General features: G+C 38.5%; 1 protein-coding gene across 1 annotated transcript in view; it reads left to right on the forward strand.

Annotated features, from left to right (window-relative positions):
- Window positions 1–2,520: 2,520 nt before the first annotated feature.
- LOC145771420 (spermatogenesis-associated protein 7-like) overlaps window positions 2,521–23,590 on the forward strand; it is a 95,469-nt gene continuing 74,399 nt past the window's right edge. The window contains exon 1 of the mRNA XM_082583174.1: window positions 2,521–3,845. Within this exon, the coding sequence (XP_082439300.1) occupies window positions 3,782–3,845 (64 nt within the window). The 5' untranslated portion in view covers window positions 2,521–3,781. The remainder of the gene's footprint in view (window positions 3,846–23,590) is intronic.

The following is a 23,590-nucleotide window of genomic DNA, read 5'->3' on the forward strand; positions in this document are numbered from 1 at the left end:
TGTGACGCAGCAACAACTGTTCACGCGCGTTCCTCGTGGCTTTCGGGTAGCTGCCGTGATCACCCAACCGTAACGAATTCGCTTCAGCGAGCAAGAAAGAAAATTCACTAATCATGCGATTTAGATTTTCCTTAGTCTTGTGGTTCTACAGTTCGTACTGCGACGTAATAATACTTGTTTATGATGTAACAATCCATAAATGAAATGTGGTCTTGTGATTCATACAGCACTGTACTCAAATCATAGAAGAGAAGGCCTTTTTTCGTGCGGTTTTACTTTATTGTTTAAATCATGTCACAGGCGCTAACTGTCTGTCTTGAGGTGTTATCTTGAGCAACTTTGCTTTGCCAAAGGAAATATGCGGTTAAGTGATAAAAGTCTACAAATCTATCAAGAATTGCTAGTCGCTTAGCCGATTTATGCGATTAATCATTATGCGACTAACCGTTGCATTTTCTTCACAAGTGAATGGGAATGGTTTGGGATTATGCAATGCTATGCTCTAAAGCGATTTATGCTCTTAACCGATATGCGACTAGCCGATTTCGACTGTACTTAAAGTATTACTGATAAGTTAAAATCATGAAGTTGATTATCGTTTTTGTTGGTTTCTTTTCACTTCATTATATTTTCTTTATTAACTCATTTATATATCTTGTCTTTTCTTTGTTACTTTCAAGGCAGTGGCTATTTGACCGGCGCCGGTCTTTGAATCTGAAACACTATTTGACCGGTCATGACGTCACTATATAGGCACTTCTTTCTTTTTCTCTTTCAAAGCAAAAGACGAGAAGAGTGCATATTATATATTTCAGGAAAACTTTCGCAAGTGCTGTCGCCTATTATAGCACACAATCACTTATTGGTCGTTGGTTATTAATTCTTTGTAGCTGGTTTGAATCTTCATCCTCGGCTTACTCAGTCTGAGAATGGAGATTCAAACCAACAGCAGTTGTTTTTCAATCTCAGTGGCGAACCCTTTTTATTCAATGAAGTAGTGTGCCTGCCTCTGCACACTAGTGTGTATGAATGTGTAATTAGATTTACTGTGATGGGGTGGTGGCTGACTAGATGACTGCTTATGGTCTTTTGCTACCATCCTGATTGCACCATAATCTAACCAACAGTTGTACAATGCATTGCTTTGACAATTCCATTTACTCTGATTGTTTGTTAATATATGGCGCTGTTAAAACAAAATAAATTGACTTGACTATAAGTTATAAATTTGACAATTATATTCAACTGATTCGGTGGCGCGTAGGATACGTCTCGGGCTGGTCTTCCAGAGGGAATGAGTTCGATACTACGCGGAAGCGTTTTTTTTTTAAAATCAACTAAATTTTGACCCGAAGTGACTCAATCGTTGCGCTGCTACATTTTTTTGGTCAATTTTTAATTTGAGTAGCCTACAGCCCAATTTTTTTATGTCTTTTCAACTATGAGTAATAAAGTTAGAGTTTTTAATTTTCTTGAATTTGAGAATTTCTCTGGGTAATTTTCCGTTCGTCATAAGAGGATGTGACCGTGTTTGCCGAATGACGCATTACAGTTTTGCGTCGTTTGGCAAACACGGTCAGTCGGTCACGTCCTCTTATGACAAATGGAAAATTATCCAGAGAAATTCTCAAATTCAAGAAAATTGAAAAACTCTAACTTTATTTCTCATAGTTGAAAAGACATAAACAATTGGGCTGTAGGCTACTCAAATTAAAAATTGACCACAAAAATGCAGCAGCCTAATGATTGAGTCACTTCGGGTCAAAACTTAGTTAAAAACCCCCAAAAAAAACGCTTCCGCGTAGTATCAAACTCATTCCCTCGGGAACACCAACCCGAGACATATCCTTCGGGGTCTGCTACTATTCGGTGAGTCCGATTCGGTGAGTCCGATTTGGTGAGTCCGATTCGGTGAGTTCCTAACCTCTAACCCAGTGGTTCCCAAAGTGGGCGCCAGCGCCCCCCTGGGGGCGTTTGCGACCATAAAGGGGGCGCTGGTTACAAAGTGGGCGTTTGGGGGGCGCTGAGAGCAAATCGGGGTAGTTACAAGAAGAGGATTGCAAAGCATTTTTGTCATGTTTCGCTTCAAAGAAGTGCAAAAGAAGACGGTGACTATAAGAGCTCTGTGGCAGATATTGTGGCAATTATGTTGGCAACTTCGCTCCGCAGTAGCCTACCTCACAAGTTAGTTGAGGTCGTAACGTAACGCATGACAATTTGAAGCACTGCGGTTACGCAAATCCGATTTTACAATCCGACAATATTTTGGTCTAGCATTCGTCTTAATTTGTCTATGAAGACTGACATCAAAGCAGTGAATAAAATTAAAGCGCACGCTCTGAATACACGCTCATTCAAACGATTGTGCAATGAGAATGATGAAGCTTTTGAGCGCTTACTACTCCACACCGAAGTACGATCGCTTTCCAAGAGAAATTGCCTTGCACGATTTTATTCCCTGTTTGAAACTATCGTGGAATTTCTAAATAGTTGTGACCCTGGCCTTGCGAATGACGTCCTGGTTGTGAGAAATGATATCGCCTACTTGTCAGACATATTTTCCAATTTTAATGAATTGAAATTATCCTATCAGGGTAACGAAATAAGCTCGTGTTGTATCAGCGAAATTTAGCTAGACGAGAATTTTTCCAATTCTCAAGCTTGCATCAACTTGATACCAGTGACAAAGGCATATCTGATGTTGATATAGACGTACAGTAATCATCTTCAAGAAGTACACAAAGGCATGGGAGTTCGATTCCAGGATGTATTCCAGTTAGAAATCCATGACTGGATAATCGACCTCTTCTGTGATATTTCCGAACATGGAATTTTTGAGAAAGAACTGATAACATTGTAAAGCGATTTTGCACTCAAAACGAAGTTCAATATCTCGTATCAATCGTTCTGGCTACAGAACTAAATCAAAGAGAAATACCCTCACGTGTGGAATCGGGTCAAAGTTTTTATCATTGCCTTTCCCAGCTCATGTTTGGTGGAACGTGCTTTCAGTGCCGTGACAACGCTTCTGGATAACAAAAGAAACCGTCTTGATATAGTTAGATGGGGAGACTTAAGATTGTTCCCATCCTAATTGAAACCCGATCTCAAGAGGCTGATGGCATTGCACCAACCTCATCGGTCTCATTGGAGTTAGACTGTGATAAATGGAAAAAAAACTTTGGTTTTACTTTTTTTGTCGAAGGGGGCGTTTGATACTCTGTTCGTTGTCCAGGGGGGCGCTATTAAAAAAAAGTTTGGGAAACACTGCTCTAACCTCTAGCCCCTAACCCTAAAACGGCAATGATAATTAGGCTACGGTACCCAAAAATTTAAAAAAAAAATTGAAAAAATCCCCCGTTAAGGGATCGGACTCACCGAATCGGACTCACCGAATCGGACTCACCGAATCGGACTCACCGAATCGGACTCACCGAATCGGACTCACCGAATCGGACTCACCGAATCAGACTCACCGAATCGGACTCACCGAAACGGGCCATTCCGATCCTTCGCGCCACCGAATCAGTTGAACATAATTGTCGAATTTAGAACTTATATAGGCACTCTTCTCGTCTTTTGCTTTGAAAGAGAAAAAGAAAGAAGTGCCTATAATAGTGACGTCATGACCGGTCAAATAGTGTTTCAGATTCAAAGACCGGCGCCGGTCAAATAGCCACTGCCTACTTTCAACATGAAGGAATATTTGTTTCATTTTAACTTTCTAGATTATTAGTAGGCCTACATAGTATTGTAGAATATTTCTCAGCAGATTACAATCATGAAAGCAACAAAATTACATCCTGGTGAAACAATGAAAGGTCATATGGCATTAAACAGCAGTCGTAAGTATTTGTTTGTGGTTATTTTGTTGCAAGGTTGTGAGTAAACTATTTTAATAGGAGTGTAAGATGTTGCAGAATAATAACTCAAACTAACATTTAAGTCAGTTTGATAACCTATAAATACAGCTTATACGACACATTTTAATGAAGGATTGGTCCCTAAATCAATAAATCATGCTCTTTTTTGCAGTTTCTTAAATTATTTCAAGTGATAGTTAAAACTTAGCTAAGTGTTACCATAATAATAGATGAGTTCAAACTATTAAATCTGTTGCAGCGATTGAACTAAGTACACAGTACACTGCGAAAAAACAAAGTTTTTAACAAATGTTCACAGTAAGATTAGCTTTTTCCCTGTGCAAACTAAGCTGAATCATCACAAGATGTATATGGTGATAATCTGCTTTTATTTTAACGTTTTGTCAATCAGACATGACTGACATTTTCAGGGGGCTAGTACAGGTCGGAATGGCCCGTTTCGGTGAGTCCGATTCAGTGAGTCCGATTCGGCAAGTCCGATCCCTTAACATGGGATTTTTTAAAATTTTTTTTTAAATTATTGGTAGAGCTCGACCGATATATCGGTCAGCCGATATGTATCGGCCGATATCAGGTGTAGCCGATATAATGTATCGGCTATTTTTCGCCGATAAACATCGGCCAGCAAAAGCACACTCAAAACCAGCCATACATGCCTTTAGAACAGTGGTTCCCAACCTTTTTTGGTGTCGGGGCCGAATTTTAAACTTCAGAGTACGTATGGAGCCGCATGAAAACACTCAAGTAATTATAACGAAAATTTGAAAGCATGTACCAACGAATAGCAACACTAACAAGGAAAATAACACAAATCAATTTAATGTCCAACTTGGCATTGGCTTTGAGCTTTAACGAGTTTGTCAAAGCGAGGCGCAATTGCAGAAGATGCAGTATGCAGTAGCTGCTTGAGATGGTCATCGGTCAACCGATTACGCATAGGCGCCGACTTTTGAAAAAACCTTGGGGGGCGAAAAAGGTGATGACGTCATAACCATAACGCTATTTTTCTTAATTAAAATAGTCTTTTGATTAAGCTTACTGTCTTGTTTATACTAACACCTAGGTCGGAAGCGAATTTATTAGAACCACTGCTTGAAACGATTAGTTTTACGCATGCAGTAGCCTGCGCCTAGTAAAAAATTTTGATACTGTTAGCTCATAATTGGAACAGTTGGAAAACAAGCCGATTCATTTCCTTTTCGTGCGAGTGAATAACAACGATCAAGACAGTGAAGTTATTGAAATAAAACGCAAAAAATCATGATCTCAAGCGGAGTGGGAACCCGCTATCGGTTTTATTGACCTCGTTTTGCTAATTACTTACACTGGTCTACAAAAAAAGAATTTTTTTTTGCTCCATGAACTTTGAAGACTGATTTAGAGTAACTTTGGGGTGCTGAATCCGAATCTGACCTCAGATTTATCCTATCACGTCAGGTTTGTGAAATATGATAACAACAAATTGTTACTTTCGTCAAAAGTGGAAGATTTGGCGTTGCGTTTACCACCAACATATGCAGTGCTGTAACAAAAGGTTAGTGTTAGACGGGTCTGCTACTATTCGGCGAGTCCGATTCGGCGAGTCCGATTCGACTAGTCCGATTCGGCGAGTTCCCTATTCGGCGAGAGCCCTTTTCGGCGAGTGCCCTATTCGGCGAGTTTTTGAAATTTTTGAAAGGAAATTATCGGGTATCGTAGCCTAATTATAATTGCCGTTTTTACATCGTTTTAACGTCGCTAAACGTTGAAATCGTGCAGAAAGGAATAAAAATAAAATGTTTGAACTATTAAATTAAAATTCTTCATGTCAGTTCAGTTGTTTTTATTTCTGACCATCATATGAAAAACAATACACGTCAACATAGCAAAGGTAGAAGCGACAAAACGCGAACGTTTAAACGTGCTTGAATTCGTCATGTCAGTTCAGTTGTTTTTATTTCTGATCATGATATCAAAAACAGTACACGTCAACATAGCAAAGGTGTAGAAAAAGGTAGAAGCGACAAAACGCGAACGTTAAAACGTGCTTGTGACCAAAGTAAGTTATTGAGTTGAAAGAAATTTAGCACGGTTGCAACACTTTCAGAAAAATTTAAGATATGAAGGGAAAATAAAACAAAGAAAATGTTACAAAAATAAAATAGATCATGTTTATGTCTATAAGTTAGCCCGAGTTTACCACTAACCAACGTAACAAGGGCTGGTACAAACCGCACTGCCCACAGTCGCACAAGCGGCATAATCAACACAACAACGGACTCGCGCAAACTGCATGGCGCACACACGTCCGTTGCCATGGAAACCCGATCAAAGGCGGGGAATATGCGCAATTGCGCATCTTTTGTTTCATCTGCAACACGAAAACGGACGTATTACAGCGAATTGGAACTTGAAAGCTGGTCAGCCATAAGTTGCGATATTGTAGTGAAAAGGGAGCAATGTCAAGTCGAAAACTTAATCAAACGTCTCTCTGTAACTATTTTTCAAGGGCTGTTTACGGATGTCAGCAACTTTTAAATTTATTAAAGGTGACGTGCTGTTGAATTGATGTAAACATGAATGATTTTGCTTTCAACAGGTATATTTTCAAGCATATGATCTAGTTAGTATTTTCATTCCATTTACAGTATACCTTTTAGTAAACCTTTTCGTCTCTTGTTTCATGCTAATAAATCTAGTTCGTTGCTAAACTTTATGTTGTGCTTAGCTTAAAGAGTCGCAGTCCATCAACCGCTAGCCAACGCAGACGCATAGCATGTGTTTTGGTCGAGCTTTGTTTATAATAATTAACGGCAGGTCGAACGTAGCGATAACTCCGAGTGTGGCAATAAAAGCAATCCTAGTGTGACGACATAATTACGTCATCCATCTGCGTGACATTTCGCTGAATTTACGTTGCTGCTGATGAAACACGCTTTCGCCCCCACGGCCAAAAAAATAGTTAGGCGCCTATGATTTTAACTATTCAAAAGTACTAACTTATAGACATAAACATTATTTTTTTTCTAACATTTTCTTTGTTTTATTTTTCCTTCATATCTTAAATTTTTCTGAAGGTGATGCAACCTTGCCAAATTTCTTTCAACTCAATAACTTACTTCGGTCACAAGCACGTTTTAACGTTCGCGTTTTGTCGCTTCTACCTTTTTCTACACCTTTGCTATGTTGACGTGAATTGTTTTTGATATCATGATCAGAAATAAAAACAACTGAACTGACATGACGAATTCAAGCACGTTTTAACGTTCGCGTTTTGTCGCTTCTACCTTTGCTATGTTGACGTGTATTGTTTTTGATATGATGGTCAAAAATAAAAATAACTGAACTGACATGACGAATTCAAGCACGTTTTAACGTTCGCGTTTTGTCGCTTCTATCTTTGCTATGTTGACGTGTATTGTTTTTGATATGATGGTTAAAAATAACTGAACTGACATGACGAATTTTAATTTAATGGTTCAAACATTTTATTTTTATTCCTTTCTGCACGATTTCAACGTTTAGCGACGTTAAAACGATGTAAAAACGGCAATTGTAATTAGGCTACGGTACCCGATAATTTCCTTTTAAAAATTTCAAAAACTTGCCGAATAGGGCACTCGCCGAAAAAGGCTCTCGCCGAATAGGGAACTCGCCGAATCGGACTAGTCGAATCGGACTCGCCGAATCGGACTCGCCGAAACGGGCCATTTCGGTGTTAGACAGGCCAAAACAGCCTAAATATGGTTACTGAACAAGCATTGCCATAGGCCTGCTTAAATCTTTGTGGTTTCATGCAAAACATTGACGGGGGAGGGGGTCAATTACACTTATACAGGCCTCGAAATTCACGGCGGACATGTCCGCCGTCACAGCATGTGATGTCCGCGGGAAGTACCCTCTAGATCGGTCATATTTGTCCGCCGAGAAATATCGCAGAAACTGGCGATACAAATCGTCATTGCATAGCACGAACAACTGTTGCAAGAATATAATTTGCGCTGGGAATGCGAAATTATCGCATTCCAAGCGCGCATCTAGAAAAAGTTAATACTGTATCTCTTACCTTCCATTCAAGCAGAAAGACTTTCGAATTTTACGTTGCTTCAACGATTGATGACATTGAATCAGCGTAACAGAGGTGAATTCTTAGCTAAGATTTGATGGGAGTACCGGTACTTCTACACTAATCACGCGCAACTTAGTTCAAGTCTTATGTCACAATGTCTGGCTTTGATCTCCGAGTAATATTGATAATGCAAGGTTGGTTACAAAGTTAGATTATAAGAGTATAGGCTACTACAGCAAGATGTCGCAAAACTTAAGTTTTGGTATTACAGTAAGAAAGAAGAGGCCCAGGGAAATTTCTGAAAGTGAGAATGAGGGCGATGAACCTACTACTAGGAATTTTAGTGGTGATAGACGCATATATTAAAGGAACAACGAATGTAAGGATTAGCTCTGTCAAAGATCACAACACATCGTTTACCTCAAGCCATCAATTTCCGGTCATTAAGGCCATCGACAATATGAGTGACAAAAAAAAAAATCAAAATTAAGAGGTTGTTTGAAATCGCGAATTTTATCGCTAAAGAAGAGCTCGCATTTACGCTTTTCCCTCAACTAGCCGGTCTGGAGAAAAGACACGGAATAGATCTCGGTATCACGTATCTTAACGACAAGCAGTGATCTCGTGGAGATTGGCGCACGTCTTTGAAGATCGATGTTATTGAAGCTCTAATCATGCGCATATGTTTGAATGGCCTTGACTGCGCTGATTATAACTCCGAGCCTGCCGTGGTCTCGTGGAATACTGATACTATTTTGGAGAGGCGACCGCATCACGGAGAGGGGAAAAAATAATTGTGCTTTTTCTAATGTTTTGTTTATTCTTTTCGTCATTTTCGCTCACATGACACGCAAAAATAAACCTAAAGAAAAAAGCCTAGTGAAACTTTGCACATCAGAAAATAGTAGCGTTACGCGTTAGTGTAGAAGTTTTCCGACTCGTGCCCAGAGCATTGTGACGCAAGAAGCCACACGACCTCGTTCGGTGGAAGTTAATCAGTTATGCGGCGGATTATTTTTTTATTATTTATTTGCATCAGACACAATCATCATATTATCATCATCATCATATTTAGTAGCTACACGGCGTCAAGCGCACGTCGTTGGTCTGATAAAAGCCTTTCAGAGTGACTTCGCTGAAATTTTAAAAAACCTAAACCGTAGCTATGGTTCTCAAATGGCGAAGACTTATCAAGATAAAGGGATTAAGTATGACGATCGACGTTAAAACTGGTGTGTCCGCCGTAAGACTTAATTTGTCCGCCGAGATAGCTGCTCAGACCGGACACGTTTGTCCGCCGTCAACAAAAACGAATTTCGAGGCCTGCTTATAGCCTCCCTTTTAGCTTGTTATTACTGCCTTGTTAATAATGTTGCTTAGAAAACAAATTGGTATCAAAATTATAATTGGTAGGTGTATTTCAGCTGCTTATGCACCACATGGCCTGGATTTCTGGATCTTGCACAATGTGTATGTGCAATAAACACAATGTCAAATCTTCCTCTTTTGACAAAAGTAACAATATGCTGTTATTATATCTCACAAACCTGACGTGATAGCATAAATCTGAGGTCAGATTCGGATTCAGCACCCCAAAATTACTCCAACTCAGTTTTCAAAGTTTATAGAGCAAAAATCGTGTAGACCAGTGTTATCTTCAAAGCGTTAACAACGACGAAGTGTTTTCTCTTCTGTTTTTTATCGAATACCTTATATACTCGAGTATAAGTCGACATGTTCGCAAGTAATTTTCACCTCAAAATAACAGGGTCAACTTATACATGCAGGCCTCGAAATATCCGGCGGTCATGGCGGACATGACCTCCGGAATGACCTCGAATGTCTGCCGAAGCCGGCTCATTGGTCGGTCATAAATGACCGCCGCAAAATTCTTGACAAAAATAGAGCTGATGCAGCAAAAATATATTTTAAATTTGAATTGTAACAATTGTTTGTTTAACGCGAACAAATACAGAGCTGAAGCAATAATAGTAGGGATGTGCCAATTACAGAATTTTTGCCGATGCCGATTCTTAAATATTTGCCGATTCCGATTCTTTGGTTAAATGATTAAAGCTGCTTTTAGTTGGCGCTCTACAAGTGGTTGCGATTTTGATACAAGTTGCTGCCTTTGAAATGTCTAAAAGCGTTCACTTTGTCGCCTGCTCTGGACAACGTGATTTTTTACGGTAGTTCTTCGCTTCTTGCGCGCTACAAAGTGGTGATAGACACGTTTTATTTGTTGCGGAAATCAGTGAAAAGAGAAAAATCGCCATTGCTCACAGAGTGCAAAATCAACGTAGCTTAATGCAGTGTGCAAAATATTATCTTGTGCGGTTTGCAGTATTTTTCTCGCAGAATTCAAGAAGGTGCCTGAAACAAGAAGATAAAAAGACTAGAGTGTAAAAGAAAATGAACGCAGCGGTATTGAATATACAAAAACCTTTAAAAAAGTAACACACCAGCCTTGCATTCAAAGTGCATCAATAGGTGAAAAAAGAAAAACATCTTGTGAAGAAATTAGTATTGCTTTCGAACGCAGAGTTGCAGCCAATCTTGTTGCTTAGCAAACACATGAAGATTACCGGGTAGCTGGTTTGATTACGTTTGCGCAGTCACACGATCGTTTGTTGAACGCATTAAGCGTAATAGGCCAATACTTGGAAGTTACTTCTCTCTGCTTAGTAAATTAACATTAAGCAACTTTCAGTGACTACGAATTTTACAACGATTAAACAATAATTACAAAGAACATTTCCGCTTTTTAATATTCAAAATTAAAGGCACGTAAATTAAAATGCAATATCATCAACTTTTCTCCAGTTGCTGGAGTAAGTCTGTTCCGTTGAGGCGTAAAAATATTGCCACCTGTGCTAAAAATTCGTTCGCTTTCGATCGACGATGGTGGTGACGAAAGCAATTTATTTGCAGTTTTGCTCAGCTCAGGAAACATAGTATTATTTGCTTTCCACCAAATCATTTCTCTTCTTGCTGCGCTAAAAATGTCTGCATTAAGGTATATTCTACAGAACAAAGAAAACTCCCTAATTTTGACGAATGCCGACTAGAGCTGGGACAGCATTTGGCTGTAACATAGTCCGTTTTATGGGTTGAACAAACAATCAAGTGATTATTGCGCAAACGAGGTAATCTTTTTTCACGTGTTTACTAAGTGACAAGATTAATTCACTGCAATTCAGCGTCTGAAAAGATATAACTTGCAACTTCACACGTTGTTTTCCATTGACGCCCTTTGTTTTTTTTCTAAAAGCGTTTTGAATCTTTCAGACAGTTGTTCTCATTTTCTTTGCAGTTTATACCCCCTCGCTTTTTCTCTTAACTTGCTTTTAGTGCCTCGCATACTGCAAGCTAATAACTATTACGTAATAATCCATTTCTCTTTTAACTTCTAACCGTTGTGTAATCATTCAACATTTATATTTTATCTGGTCTGACTTTCTCTTTGAACGTTTTTCGTCATTTCAAAGAAAGAAAGTATTTTGATCTCGTGCCTACTAAACAAGAGTTTACAAAATGGCGGACAATCGTCATAATTTAGAGTTTTAGACTACCGCTCTCCGAATGCTAGTTGACGCTGATGCAGTTGTTCAAAGAAGCCGTTCTTTGATCGGTATTTCCACGCGCTCGCGCTACTTTTGATTAGGAAACTTTGATAAAGAATCGGAAAGAATCGGCAATTTTTTCCGATGCCGATTCTCCAAAAATTGCCGATACCGATTAATCGGCACATCCTTAAATAATAGTACAGGCAATTGCTTTAAAGATCACATTAAAGTGGCCTGGTTAACGAGCTGATGTCAAAAGTAGCCATTTTTACATCATTTCAATGCCTTGCAATGTTGCCTTGAAATAAAGTTGTCTGAACTTTTCGGCAGGATATATTGTATTATAATTTTAACAATGCGGATTATTGCGTTACATTGATCGTTTGTTAAAACAATTCATCACAGAGAAGCAAGTCTCAGCTGGGTTCCGCACGTGCTTAGGCGAATGTGGCGACCTTATTTACGCTGATTTCAATTGTGTTTATTGCGTCATTACATGACTGTCATTAACACACTGATTTATTTGCAAGCAAACTGCTCCAGTATACTTCAGGGTCGGTTAATTAAGCCATCAACCATTGCAGAGTTATTCTGTTGTAGAAAATCTTCTTCTACAAACACGACTGCTGTGGTGTGATTTTGTGCAAAATCTACATGCAAAAAATATGTCCGGTTGAGATATTAAATGTCCGCTGAAAGGGCCAGTCTGGTAGGACATGCTTGACCGCCGGAAAAAAGTACAAATTTCGAGGCCTGACATGGGACAAGCTGATGTCTCCAGCTCGGCAGTTTTCAAAATGAACGCATTTTTACTGCGGCAAAATCATTGCCGACGTAGATTGTAGAGTTTAAAATGGCGTCGGCGAAGTAAAAGTTTTGAATACGTTTATTTGCAGTGATTCAAACTTAATTTTCAAATTTAATGATTTTTTGTCAATTCTAAACTTTATGCACTTGTTGAGCAATATGCAAAGCTCACGAGACAAAACAGCGGAAGGAGCTCTTTTAAGAGATCAATTTTTTTATTTTTGCATGTAGGATATAATCGTTCTTATTACGCAACATTCCATAATCGTTGAAGTCGATGTCAAAGCTTAGCGGCCGCATAAAACAATGATTTCAGGTTAGCTAGGTCATAATAGCGGTAAGAGACGTCGTTAATGCAAGCAATATCTGCGACCAAGACCATTAAACACCTTTTCTTTTATCGGTTTTCGATTTAATTCTCACACATTGCGAACAAAACAATGCTTTCGGTTCTGTTGAATCATGATTGATTTCACAGCGGGAAGACCTTATTGAAAATAGCGCGTCTAATTTAGCTGGTTTACTTAATATTGCAGTGAGTAGTTACGTGACTATTCCAGCAGCGTAAGTTACTCTACCATCTACTTTGAAATTTCCTTACCTTATTATGAGAAAGTCATGCGATCAGCTGCTGTTTTGCGGGCAAGAGCAACGTAGGCTATTTTTCTCTTTCGGCATTCTTTAAGTCCGTTTAAATGATCTAACTCTCTTTCGCGAAGTGGTTTATCTTTGAAACACCACTTGTAATAACCATTTTTGTTGCCCCTCAACCATAAGTTTACGGGGGGCGCCGCCCCCCGGCCCCCCCGGAAGTCGGCGCGTATGCGATTACGATATTTATTTTTGATTCTGATCATTATGCTGAAAAGTGCTTCACATACGTAAGTTGATCCAAATACAGAGGCGTTTTTCTGGGCATTAGTTTTCAAGTTGGGATATTTTCCCTCTGGAACTCGACTCCAAAATTTAAGTAGGTCTTCACTTTGAAATAATTGTTTGAGCTTGATAGCTGACTGCATGTCTCGCAACTCCAATTGAAAATTATCAGGAGCAGTGGCCAGTGGCCACATTAACTGCAATAGGATTTGCAAACATGTTCATCATTGGCAAAAATAAATTCATTCCGTTAATGCGGCGGTTGAACTCATCAATCAAGTTAGTGATAAGTCTGCTGTATGCTTCATATGATCCATTGGTTCGATGGTCAGATAGCGTTGGGAAATGTGTTGTAACACCACTTGCAAGCTGCGTTTTCCAAAGTAGACAATGGGCCATTCTACAAGGTGTAAGATGTAAAACGAAAAGTTCACTGACAGTGCAACCTCTACGACACAACGACAGTGCAGTTTGTAAACAATTTTGACAAGTCAAAAAATAATCGCCCTAATTATTATAGCCTAAATAGATTTTTTATATTTTTTGTGGGATTTTCAGGGGTCAATGAGAGCCGCAAGAAGGCTAGCTCGGAGCCGCATGCGGCTCTAAGAGCCGCGGTTGGGAATCACTGCTTTAGAAGAAACACAAGTTGCTCAAACGTGCTTGCATAGCACGAACAATTGTTGCGAGAATATAATTTCCTGCCCATTCTAGTGCGCGCATTTAGAAAATGCTAATACCGTATCCCTTAGCTTCCATTCAAGCAGGAAAACTTTCGAGTTTTACGTTGCTTCAACGATTGATGACATTAAATCAGTGTAACAAACGTGAATTTTTCGCTAAGAATCGATGGGAGTACCAGTGTACTTCTACACTAACCACGCGCAACTTATTTCAAGTCTTACGTCACAATCGTTACAAAATTAGATCATACGAGTAGGCTATGACAGAAAAATGCAGCAAAATTTGTCAAGTTTTGGTATTACAGTAAGAAAGAAAAAACCCAGGAAAAGTTAACGTTCGCTCACATAACATTCAAAAATAAACCCAAAAAAAAAAGCCTAGTGAAACTTTGCACAGAAGAAAATACTAGCGTCATTGTAAAAAGTTTTCCGATTCGTGCCCAGAGCATTATGATGCAAGAAGCCACACGACCTTATCTCATGGAAGTTAATCAGTTATGCGGCATATTAAGCAGCGACACGGCTATTTATATATCGGCCGATATATATCGGTATCGGCCTAAAAATTTCATAAATATTGGTATCGACCTGAAAAAGTGATATCTCTCAGTCTCTGTATCTCTCAGTCTCACCCATACAACAAAATCTATCATTCTTATTCTTCCAGACAATTGTTCACCAAATCAAACGTCATATAAAACCGTTCCTGGTCTACTGAATCTTAGCGTATTACGTAATGGAATATTTCTAAAAAATGAGCAGATTGCACTACCGTTTGCAAGACCTGTAAAACATGGCAGCTGCAGCATAACTTTACATCATCGTTAAATCTTTAATTACGAGAACAGGTGTAAGCCAAACTTGAACAGGTATAAGCCAAACTTGAACAGGTGTTTGAATAGCTTATCATTGCTTATGGATTATTATGTCACAGTAGCTGCCTACGTGCGTTTGAAATATTGCAAGCTATTCTTGTCATTCTTAAAATTGTTGCTTGAAAGTTGGTCGCATATTTAACTGTTTTGCTTAGTGCTTGCCAGCTGGACGAAATTTCCGTCTTTATCCAAGTAATTTGCATTGTAGTGTCAAGTTTAGTGGTGTATCGTGTTGCACCCCAATTTCGACAGCCTTGGGGTTATTTCTACAGAAATACACTTTTTGAATAGACGTTTTCAAAAGAGTGTTTCTTTCGGTCATTGCATACAGACGAACGGATATGAACGGAATGATACGGCAAGGTTGGTTACTGAATTAGATCATACGAGTAGGCTATGACAGCAAAATGCAGCAAAATTTGTCAAGTTTTGGTATTACAGTAAGAAAGAAAAGGCCCAGGGAAAATTAACGTTCGCTCACATGACATGCAAAAATAAACCCAAAGAAAAACGCCTAGTGAAACTTTGCACAGAAGAAAATAGTAGCGTCATTATAGAAGTTGCAAAAATAAACCCCAAAAAAAGCCTGGTAAAACTTTGCACAGAAGAAAATAGTAGCGTCATTGTAGAAGTTTTCTGATCGTGCCCAGAGCATTGTGACGCAAGAAGCCACACAACCTTGTTCGGTGGAAGTTAATCAGTTATGCGGCGTATTGCAGCTACACGGCGCTTTGACTCTCCAAGCGCACCTTGTTGGTTTGATGAAAGCAGGGTTGTCTGTATTTTACTCGACCCAAAAAAACCCACTTAAAAAAACCCAAAAAAAAACCATAAAAAACCCAGAGCATCATATTTGTCCAGTTTTTATTAGAAAATTAAAAAAATGAACAAAAACACTACAAGGCACTTAAAACAAACTTTAAATTAGGACTTAAGGATGTGATTGTGAAGTAAATTTCCAAGAATAAACTGAAAATGCAGTGGATATTGTACAGTACACAAAATCAAATATATAATGCCACTTTGTGTATAGGCCTACTACATTAAAACTCATTTATGCAAGAAGGCCTTATAGTTAAACTGGTGAAAGTACTACTCTACTGTAGTCTGTATAGTGTGTATATGATGTGAAATGCAATTTAGGAGGCTATTTACCAATTACAGATTCTGGATTCTAACGCATGGCTGTTTCAGAGCATTTGCCTAAATAGCCATTGGCCACGCAATTGCTCATCTATTACTATATATAATATATATATAAATGATGAAAAATATTTAAACATGATGGCATAAATGCTCCTTCAAATCTAAAGCAAATGATGCAATAATGTGATTTCTACCACGGTAGCATCAACTTGGTATAGAAACCAGTGGATGATGCAACATCCAACTTGATCTTGAAATTAATGGATGATGCAACATTCAAGCAACAACAGCCCTAGTGCATTATTTTATTGAGTTATGCAAGCATGTACTGTGAGTGAAAGGCACTTCATTCGTAAAAAGTAGTTTTGAGGTGAAATAAGCATGAATCTACCTTTTTTTGCATCTTTTTTAAAAAACCCAATAAAACCCAAAATAACCCGGGCGGGTTGGGCTTTTTTAAAAAAACCCGGGTTTTTCTCAACCCTGGATGAAAGCCTTTGCTGAAATTTAAAAAAGCCTTCCAAACCGTAGCCATAGCTCTTAAATGGCGAAGAATTCAGACCGGACACGTTTGTCCGCCGTCAGCAAAAACGAATTTCGAGGCCTGGGAGGTTTCTTTTTTGTTTGGTGTTTTTTGTGATTAGTGTTAAGAATGATTTTTCCATTACAGCAACTAATGCATAAACTTTCTTGGACTGGTTTGTTGCCTAATAACTTTGTTGGTAACAAATTTTTCGTAGCTGATATATATCGGTATCGGCCTAAAATTTTTATAAATATCGGTATCGGCCTGAAAACGTGATATCGGTCGAGCTCTAGTTATTGGGTACCGTAGCCTAATTATCATTGCCGTTTTAGGGTTGGAGGTTAGGAACTCACCGAATCGGACTCACCGAATCGGACTCACCGAATAGTAGCAGACTCAGTACAGGTAGTGACTATCTGTCTAACATGGCAAAACTTAGGACCATGTTGCTGTAAACCAACTAAACATGCAAAATGAAATTCAACTTCTAAACAAAAATTATCGCATGCACATTTTAAAACTAGAAAAAGTAGTTAAAATGTCATCATTCAACAAGAAACTTGCTTAACAGCAGAGCGGAGAGAGTGTGAACCATGAGTCATGAAAAATCAAATTGTATATATACGCAACACTGCACAGTTTCAAATAAGCATGAAACCAATTTAAGACATCAGACAAAAACTTACAATATTTTTTTTTATAAATAATAGAAAAGAAATGCCATCATTACGATTCATTACATGGGGTTTTGAGTGATAAACCAACTTTCAGAAAACATGCGTGTTTGTTTATCACTTTCTACTTTTAGAATTGTTTCATGTTATTTGAGGCTCCGCATCTTTTAGGCGCAGGCAGTTAAACGCCTGTAAAATAGGTGCATTGTGGCGTCAGCATATTTAGGTTTGGCGTTGTCTTTTATGAGCTATTTGGTGTGTCAAATGTATCAGAAATGCTTGATTAATGATTATTAATGGTTTTTATGGTGTAAATTATACTGTATTATTTCAAATGAATCCAAATACCTATATATGATACAAGAGGCCATAACTTAAAATTGTATAAGCCACAAACTATGTCAAGGCTGAGAAGCAACTTTTTCACAGTACGTGTAGTAGCCTAGATGCTTGGAATAATTTACCACCAACAGTCATAAGTGCACTTAGCTTGAATGCATTCAAGGCAAGGCTTGACAAGCACTGGAGCAGTGATCCATTGAAATTTACCTTGAAATCATCTGATGTTATGTAAGTGACAGTACTATTGTGTATGTATTTTTTATGTATATTTGACCGTATGTTTTTCATTTTCTGCTCCCACTAATATGTCTTCTAAAAGTTTATATATGTTATCAGATGTTATTGATGGTTAGAGTTATTAGTTATGAAACTAGCTGTTAACGTAATTAACAGCAAATGTGTTATGTATATCAGAATGATGAAAAAGCACCTCGGTCCTTACAACATCAAATATTTATTATTATTATCAGGCCTCGAAACTGAAGGTGGCCATCGCGGCCATGGCCGCGATTAACCTACAAAAACCAACATTTTGTCCGCCGGGTCTCGCCCTTCCGTCGGCCGCATTTGTCCGCCATGAAGTTCCGAAAAAAATTTACGCAAACGGCCTTGCGAATTAAGTACTTTGCCACTTATAATCACAAAGATTAGAAAGCAACCAAAGCACCTGATAAATCACAATACACACTGTCTATGCTTGAATTATTATTATTGATTGACCCAGCAGGACGGTGATGTCTGACATAAGCAGGATGCAACTGACATCACAATATACTTTATTGATGCGATATATTCAGTCTTCGAAATTAGCGTCGGCAATGCGTGAATGGATCATTCAACGTTGTTAGATGTCAAATTAATGTAAAACAAACGTAAATTTCTTATTGGGCATTGTTGTTACGCAATATAACACGCCGAAAAATTAAATCGATTTGTGCTGACTCGAACGTTGAATCAACCTAAAATTAACTTACTTTTCTCCCCGTGATTTATTTAAGGTGAATTACTGTAACAGCGTGTGACGTGCGTATCTTGTTGCTCGCTTTATCGCTACTTTTGATATTATTACATCACAACAAATCAAACAGTGCGGTAGTGATAGACTACTTTAGTATATTTTTCGCTTCACGTTTTACATGTTTTAGTACAATTGTTTCGTAATAAACGTTTACAGCAATTGCCGAGGCAATTTCAACTTTTGTCGTTTGGCCTCGGCAACGTTTCTGCCGAAGTAAAAATGTGCTAATTTTGAAGACTGTACGTTGATGCGTGTCGAAGTTCCGATGGCCGCCATGTGCTTGTGATTGGCCGCCGAACAGCTTGCTTCAGTCGGACACGTTTGGCCGCCGGAAAAAAAAAGTTGTTTCGAGGCCTGATTATTATTATGCGACAATTTTTTCTCCTGTGTTACAAAGTGAATTTTGCTATGAAACATATCAGTGTGCACTGTGCAGTGCCTGACTATTTATGTAGCGTACAAGCTAGTGTTTAAACAGGTGCACGAGGTGTAAGGATGAAGGCTTTTATTAAGCAATAAATAAAATATGAAAATGCGCAATTAAACACTTAAATAATAAATTAAAACAATGAAAACTATTAATACTACAAAAACGGACTATCAATACTACACACGGAGAAAACGAAATCATTGAAGTGGCAAAGAGATTGCGCTTAGATGAACGCAAAGCTGTGAGGGACTTCGTGAATATGTAGCCTAACTACGAAAAAAGATCCCAGATTCTTCAAAATTTGATAAAGTCACTAAAATTCATTCCAATTTCATCAAGCGAGTGTGAGCGTGGATTTTCACTAACGAACCTCATACTGTACTGACATCTGACCGTGCTTCTCTACACACTGTTACTGTTTCAAGTTTACTCTTTATACGAATGGGAGGTCCTCCACTGAGAAAGTTTTCACCAGCAAATTGTGTTGGATCCTGGTTGCGCCAGGCAATTAAGACCCGTAGTCGCCAAAGTCTTATGGTTTCGAATACGATGAATGCCTTGAAAAATTATGGAACTTGTAATTTTTTGTGTTATTGTTTCACTAAAATACGAATATTTGCATTGAACAACGTTATATCATCTATAGACTATGATACTTGCTTTAGCAATGTTTTAAACACGTAGCCTACATCAGGTGTGTTGTTTCAAAGACTAATAAGGGCATATTTCTGAATCTCTTCTACGGTATTTAGCGCATTTGGAAAGTAAAAAATTAATGTTCCGGAAGCTAATCTTCTGGAAATCCACCACTGAATAGTGGTATAGTTATTACTATCTCAACCCTTGACAGCCTGTTTCAGTGTTTCACCTAAACGGATCATCAGAAGGTTTGGTAATTCCTGAAAAGATATTAAATAGCCTATTATAACTGTAATTTAATCTGCAAAAAAACCTTTAAATCTGTAATTCCTGAAAAGATATTAGATATTTATTGACAACCATAATCCAATTTGCAAAAAACAATCAGAATTACAATTACGCTACCTCCATCCGTTACCACAAAGCCTCAACTAAAATGTTCAGATTGAAACCAAGCAGATTGATGCCAACACTTGTGACATCACAAAGAAGCAAAATGCAATAACGATGAAGTAACCTGAACAGATTGAATGAAATTTATTTTTAAAAAACCTGTAAAAATCAAATGAAAATTATTTTTAAATTTATAACCTGTAAAAGTCAAATGAAAATTATTGTTAAGTTTATAACCTGTGAAAATCAAAAGGAATTTATCTTATTTTGAAGTACGGTACTTGAGTTTAAATTTGTTTCTATGATGACATTTACCCACCAGTTCCGAACGCTTGTTCAAAAGGTGGCTATTGGCCATCAGAATGGCCAGCTTTTCAGCCAAACAGAGGCCACAATTATTACGACCACCTCCACTATAAGGCCGAGCACAGCTATGGATGGACCATGTTATTTTAGGATCAACACTCTTGTCCTTAAGGTCCTAAACTGTCTTAGATAGTTCCATGCCGTTACGTTTAGACCTATCCATGAAGGAACATTTATGGTTGGAGAAACGTTTTTTAAAAGTAGTTTTACAACAACCAATGTAATCAAAAACCTTCGGGCCGTTATCAATGGTGGCTTTGTAAACAACAGCCTTCTGCGAGCATTGCCCATTCAAAGGACAATCCGGCTTCACCCTACAATTGCAACCAGGCTGAGATGGTTCATTATCAGCCTGCAATATTGATTTATTGTGGGTGGATATGATGCTTGCAACATTCGGAGTACAGCTGTAGCTCAGTTTAATAGTATTACGGTTGAATATTTTATGCAATCTATGATGGGGCGGAAAATGGACGGAAATGAGTCTGAAAAATTCAATACCAATGTTGCTATCAACCTGCAAGCTGAAAGGGGGATTAAACCATCAAATTTTTCGACTCGTTTTCCTAGATGTGCGCAAGTCAGGCCTCAAAACAACTTTTTTTTCGGCGGCCAAACGTGTCCGACTGAAGCAATCTGTTCAGCGGCCAATCACAAGCACATGGCGGCCATCGGAACTTCGACAGTCGACATGCATCAACATACAGTCTTCAAAATTAGCGCATTTTTACTTCGGCAGAAACGTTGCTGAGGCCAAACGACAAAAGTTGAAATTGCCTTGAGCGGCAATTGCTGTGAACTTTTATTATGAAACAATTGTACCAAAACGTGTAAGACGAGAAGCGAAAAATACACTAGAGTAGTCTATCACGACCGCACTGTTTGATTTGTTGTGATGTAATAACACCAAAAGTAACGATAAAGCAAACTACAAGATACGCATGTCGCACGCTTTTACAGTAATTCACGTTAAATAACTCATGGGGGGAAAAGTAAGTTAATTTTGGGTTGAATCAACGTTCGAGTCAGCACAAATCGATTTAATTTTTTGGCGGGTTATATTGCGTAACAACAATGCCCAAAAAGAAATTTACGTTTGTTTTACATTAATTCGACATCTAGCAACGTTGAATTATCATAAAATAATGTTAATTGGTCAACCAGGTACCGGTAACAAATTAATAGCTCCCTGCGAGAAGATTGTCTCGATTTACGTTTACACTAACATAATTTGGGCACAATTGGTTTGATGAAGAACTAGCTGTCAGATTCGGAATCATCAGATGCTGTATCGGAGCACGAAGTTGTCGAGTCATCACTGGAATCAGACACATCAAGAGGCTCATCGCTTGGCTGTAAATCTACACTGTCTTCGCCGTTTGCAATGAAGCTTCCACGTTTTGCGGCTTTCGTGCTTTGATGCCAATCCACACGCCTCTTTCTTTTCGTGGAGCTCCATCAGGGTGTTGACTAAAGAACAAATCTATTGCTGTGCCATAACGGCTGGGAGGAATGTCTAACCCTTACCTTACAAACGCTCGTGTGGCCTCGGCATTTTTATTGCCAACGCTAATGCGCCATACATGCATCTGCGCCGGCAATTGCCGACACTAATTTCGAAGACTGAATATATCGCATCAATAAAGTGTATTGTGATGTCACTTGCATCCTGCTTATGTCAGACATCAGCTGCCTGGTCAATCAATAATGTTAACAATTCAAGCATAGACTGTGTGTATTGTGATTTATCGGGTGCTTTGCTTTCTAATTCTTTGTGATTATAAGTGGCAAAGTACTTTATTCACAAGGCCGCTTGCGTAAAATTTTCTCGGAACTTCATGACGGACAAATGCGGCCGACAGAAGGGCGAGACCCGGCGGACAAAATGTCGGTTTTTGTAGGTTAATCGCGGTCATGGCCGCCTTCAGTTTCGAGGCCTGCAAGTTATTAGCAGGGTTATAGCAAACACTCTCAGTAAAACCACTTTTCAAAAGGGCATCATTATAAACAGATGCGATCTATTCTAATTCATTCTGGCCAAATGATGTGGCGGACAATCGTTTTGCAATCATAGTCGGGATTTGTCTCTTAATGTTAGGTGGGTGGTTGGACTGGGCAGGGATGTAAATTGGATCATTGTTGGGTTTTCAGTAAGGCCAGAATTTACCAGATAGTAAATTCAAAGTGACGTTAAGAAAGTCAGTTTCAATTAGGCCAGTTTCCACAGTAATACTTAAGCCATGTTGTTTAAATAATTGATTGACATTTTTTCTCAACTGATCAACTTTTGGGCCGGATAAATTACGCAAAATAGCCAGACCATCATCACGATACAACCCAAACATATTCAAGGAATTTTGACGAACTATGCCAAAGAAAGCAAATTTAAAGGTCGGTGGGAGAGCACTTCCTCTTGTCAAATTGACTTCAAATTTTCACAGTGTCATTTTTTCATGAATCCTCCTCAAATGAGAGGGTGTGCAAACAAAAATAAAAAGTTTTGATTTTTTTTGGCCTCCCTATTGTACTCCGAATGTTGCAAGCATCATATCCACTAGGGCAGTGGTTTCCAACCTTTTTGTTGTCACGGACCCCTTTAGACAAATTATTATTTCTGCGGACCCCTACCTAAATTTTGCCTGAAACTTAAGTAACATACTATTGACAATTGGAATAATTACCGTATGCTACTCAACTACTGTACTGTGTCATATTGCATTGCCGCTATGACTCCTGCGGCAAATATCAGGTTCAACAGTGTTACTCAAATAAGAAAATTAATGAATTGTTCAAGAAATGTCAGCAGTATTTGAATATTAAGATGACCCAAAGTGCCATGCCGAAACTTTTTCAACGTAAGCAAATTTCTTGAGAGGGCTGTTGTTACCTTTCCTGAGCTAAACGACTGAACTGTGGCTGGGGTTTTGACCATGCAACACGAATGTCATCTTCAACGTCCAGGCGATTTCGATGTTAAGTTTTTATTGTACCAACAGCTAAGAATCCTACCTCGCAATGGTAAGTGGTTATGAATGGTAACAAAACAATAATCGCTTGCTCAACCAAGAATGGGAAGGTTTGCAGTTGTGAGCACTAAAATTTTTCCACAGTTTTTGAATGAAATTCAATGCGTAATAACTCTTTTGATCTCAAATCAATTACAGTAGGTCATCTTTACTGAGATCGTCATCGTTAATGTTGTTCAAGTCAAAAAGAAAAGGATTTTGAATACGTGTTTCAACTTTGTGCGGCAGGATCTTCTAAATTAAAATAACGTTGAAATGCGATTTGCAGGGTTTCCAAGTGTGCGCAAAATT

Source organism: Aplidium turbinatum, chromosome 1 (genome assembly GCF_918807975.1).
Source record: "Aplidium turbinatum chromosome 1, kaAplTurb1.1, whole genome shotgun sequence".
Classification (NCBI taxonomy): domain Eukaryota; kingdom Metazoa; phylum Chordata; class Ascidiacea; order Aplousobranchia; family Polyclinidae; genus Aplidium; species Aplidium turbinatum.